The 3,511-nt window shown below is 51.8% G+C and overlaps 1 protein-coding gene across 1 annotated transcript; it reads left to right on the top strand.

Moving 5' to 3' along the window:
* Nucleotides 1-1,096: 1,096 nt before the first annotated feature.
* Nucleotides 1,097-2,233, top strand: LOC123397971 (uncharacterized protein At2g39795, mitochondrial-like). The gene is made up of 3 exons (XM_045092479.1): nt 1,097-1,347; nt 1,431-1,786; nt 1,881-2,233. Exons 1-3 carry the CDS (start codon nt 1,132-1,134, stop codon nt 2,038-2,040), a joined length of 732 nt encoding a protein of 243 aa, XP_044948414.1. The 5' UTR covers nt 1,097-1,131; the 3' UTR covers nt 2,041-2,233.
* Nucleotides 2,234-3,511: the final 1,278 nt, after the last annotated feature.

Raw genomic sequence — 3,511 nt, 5'->3', positions numbered from 1 at the left:
TGGCGAGGAGTAGGTTCACCTCGACCACTTCTGCCTGCTCTACCACGACCCCTCGAACGACCTTCGTGAGCTGCGTGGCCTTCAGCTTGCGTCCCGGTGCTACCTCCTTTCGCTGTGCCAACATCCAGCTTCCCCATTGCTTCTGTTTTGCCTCCCAAACGCCATCTCCACACTCCTCATGGTTATGGCCAATGAATCCACAAACTTGACAAAAATACGGTATCTTTTCATACTTGATAGGAAGCATACGACGACCCTCTCCTGTGACTGTCAGAGATGTAATCTTGGTGAGAGGCTTGCCCACGAGCACTCGCGCCCGCACTCGTACATAATCACCTTCATAAAATAGACTTGGTGAAAGCTGAATTTGTTTGACACGGCCAATACGGCGAGCGAGTTGATCCACTGTGTCTGCATCACGATACATATCTGGGATCCCACGAATCTGAGCCCAGACGTAAAGACCATCAAGGACCACTGAAGTAGGGTCCTTCTTCCCATCATAATCCTCTACAATTAGCCCCATACCTCGGAACAACCAAGGACCGCCATGGACGACTTTCTTCCAATCCCCAAGGCAAAACATGTGGAACACGAAGAGGTTATCACCTGCTTCTCCATAGTTTGGGACTTGCGCCAACCCCCAGACGGATTTGAGGGTTTCAAACATTGCCGAAGAGGAGAAGGGATGGGAAGTGTTCAGCCTTCCGATCGCAAGCCACCTTGCGTCTGCCTCAAGTTTCTTAACCTCCGCTTCATCCACAACCACATCATCCAGCTCTTCATCCTTGAAGTCCAGGTGCTGCAACATCTCCTCCAAGTTCTTCCCGGTCGACCCGGAGGAAGATGAGGATCCATCAGCCTCCGTCATCAAGACAAACTACCTTCACACGACCCCGACAGTAGCGGCGGTCCGATCGCCGCCGGAGGACAAAAACCCTAAGCGAGAGGGTACGTATGTGGTGGTGGCTACTTTTTCTTTAGTGTGTGGGGTCGAACACGCAGACTGGGCTAGAACAACAATCTTGGGCCTGCTGGTGCGCCAAATGCGTCCGGGCCTGGCCCATTTCCTAGCGCTGATCGCTTCCATTCCCCGGTGCGCCCCTATCGTCCAGGCAAAGCGTCGAGCACATGGCGCGCGCCCTCCTCCGCCGCCGCGGCGCGCTCTCCTCTCTCCTCTCCCCGGCCGCCCCCACGGCGCCCAGGCTGGTCCCGTCATTCTCCTCCGCCACCGCCACCGCCACCGCCACCGCCGTCGCGCCGCTGCGCTCCACGCTCGACGAACGCCTGCTCCGCCTCCTGCGATCCGAGATCTCCTACGCCGCCGACCGCCGCCCTCCCCACCAGGTACCGCCCCTCTCCCCCTCACTCCTCGCCCCTTTCCACCTCACGTGATCTCCCCGTCCGATTCGCCCGCCGTCCCCTCGCAGCCGCCGACGGGCTTCAAGTCGTTCGCCGTGGAGGACCGCCCGGGGGAGCAGTGGGTGCGCCTCCGCGCCGCCCGCCGAGGCGCCGGGTCCCGGACCGAGGAGGAGGCCATCAAGATCGACGCCACCTTGTTCGACGGCGTCGCGGAGACGCCCCCCGACGCGTCCCTCTTCCACCGGGTCGAGGCGCTGGAGCAAGGGCCGCGCCTCCACCTCAGCCTCATCGTCGAGGTCGCCCGCGCCGACCGCGTCCTAGGATTCATCTGCTCCGCCTGGCCCGACCAACTTACCGTCCGCCACGTGCTCACCCTCAGTGGCGCCGGCGCCGCCACCGACGACCGGGGTGCCCGCGAGTTCACGTACGGTCTAATTTTGTTCAGTCCATTTTGGCTGGGTGCCTCTGGTTTCTGTGCTCTCTGAATTTTGTTCGCTGTGACTGACGTCGAGGCGCAGGAAGCTGGAGCCTGCGGAGAGGGAGGCCGTGAAGAAGTTCTTGCTGGAGAGGGAGGTGGACGCCGAGCTCGCGGAGTTCTTGCACGACTACGTCGCGAACAAGGAGAAGATGGAGCTGCTCCGGTGGCTGAAGACAGTCGAATCGTTCGTCGAGAAGTAAGCTAAGGAGTTGCAGGCTTGTTAGCAGGTGATTTTTTCATGCTCATACGTATGTTCAGAGTTATGGAGATGAATGATGATACAAGACAATGTTGTGAGTTTGAGAACAAACTGACCTTCAGAAATGAGCCATAAACATTTGGGGAGGTAACAAAAACCAACTATCCATCTTCAAGCTGGTTATATTCATAAAATGACGTAGTCTGGTGGCTGCCTGTGATAAGATCCGCAAATCGTTTAAATATAGAGATCAATGAATTTTGCGTTTGCCAGTTTCCACTTCCTGAAGTGTGAAAGGAGTGTTCTTGGTGCATAAGTTTTATTCATCTTTGTGAAATGCTAATATTGAACACCCTGAACATTTTGCCTTGTTTTCCAATTGCACGGAGGACACTAAAAGAGAGTTAGATGGGGAAAGCTGATATAATTTTAAAAATAAAACTACAAGTCAGTCAGTTCCTGACACTAAATTCAGGTTTATCTTTTGTCTTAGGGCCTGTTTGGGACTGCTTCAGTTCACCAAAATCAGCTTCACTTCATCAAATTCACTTTGGAGCAGTTTTATATAGAATCTATCGCACTATCAAGAGAATGTTTGGCTTCCATCTAGCTCCAGCTTCAAGAATAGAAAATTTGATGTAAAAATTCTATTTGATTGGTTGAGGGAAAGAAATGAAGGGGTATCCACTTACTGGTGGCAGTGGTGGGTAATTTCCCCCCAACTCCAACTTCTAGAGTTTTTTGGAGCACCTTCTTAGGAGCTTCATAAAAACTTTGAAGTTGTACCCCAGATTCTAGTTTTTTTGTGGAGCAGCATATCGTGGAGTTATCCCGTTTGGCTTGTCTTTTCTAGAGCAAAGCTGAATTTTAAGGAGCAGAGCAGTCCCAAACATGCCCTTAGAAGCACCTCATGTGTTTGTGTAGTTGTACTTTCTAGTGTTGTCAGCTCTTTACTTATGTCTTATTGGTAGAGTAGGGCGTTGTGGAGGCTCCCTTGAGGTTGAAATTTTTTAAAAAAATCAAGCCAGAGAAACATCCTCATTGGTTGAGAAGGAGAACAACTATGGCATACTGTCCTGCAAAATCACCACACTACCCCAGGCATCTTTCTAGATCAGAATAGTTTCACCAGAGCCAGGAATACATGTGGTGACCCCCCTGTAGATGTCCATTAAGCAGAACACATCTTTTCACCAAAAGGAGCTGCAGGGATGGAATGCAGGCGGAGGGGTCTGATCATAATATTTAAACCACAATAACATGACTAAAGGGACATCCTTATGTATGAATTTATGAATAAACTTCAGAAGAAGGTCTTGATTTTGCACTTTGATGTTTAAAATCCCCTACCAGACATACTAGCTCCCAGGCAGCTAACAATTGAGTACGAGCATCGCGATCCATAACCTTTCTCCGTAAGCAATGCCTTCTAGCACGATCAAACAACTCAGTCACCTTGATGGGAAGTTTTG

This window comes from Hordeum vulgare, chromosome 5H (genome assembly GCF_904849725.1).
Source record: "Hordeum vulgare subsp. vulgare chromosome 5H, MorexV3_pseudomolecules_assembly, whole genome shotgun sequence".
NCBI classification, from domain to species: Eukaryota; Viridiplantae; Streptophyta; class Magnoliopsida; order Poales; family Poaceae; genus Hordeum; species Hordeum vulgare.
Note: the sequence above shows the minus strand (reverse complement) of the source record. Positions and strands in the feature narration are given on the sequence as shown.

Coding starts and splice junctions, on each gene's coding strand:
- LOC123397971 (XM_045092479.1), top strand. CDS start 1,132: ATGGCGCGCGCCCTCCTCCGCCGCCGCGGCGCGCTCTCCTCTCTCCTC. Junction 1,348..1,430: donor ACCGCCGCCCTCCCCACCAG/GTACCGCCCCTC, acceptor GTCCCCTCGCAG/CCGCCGACGGGCTTCAAGTC. Junction 1,787..1,880: donor CGGGGTGCCCGCGAGTTCAC/GTACGGTCTAAT, acceptor GTCGAGGCGCAG/GAAGCTGGAGCCTGCGGAGA.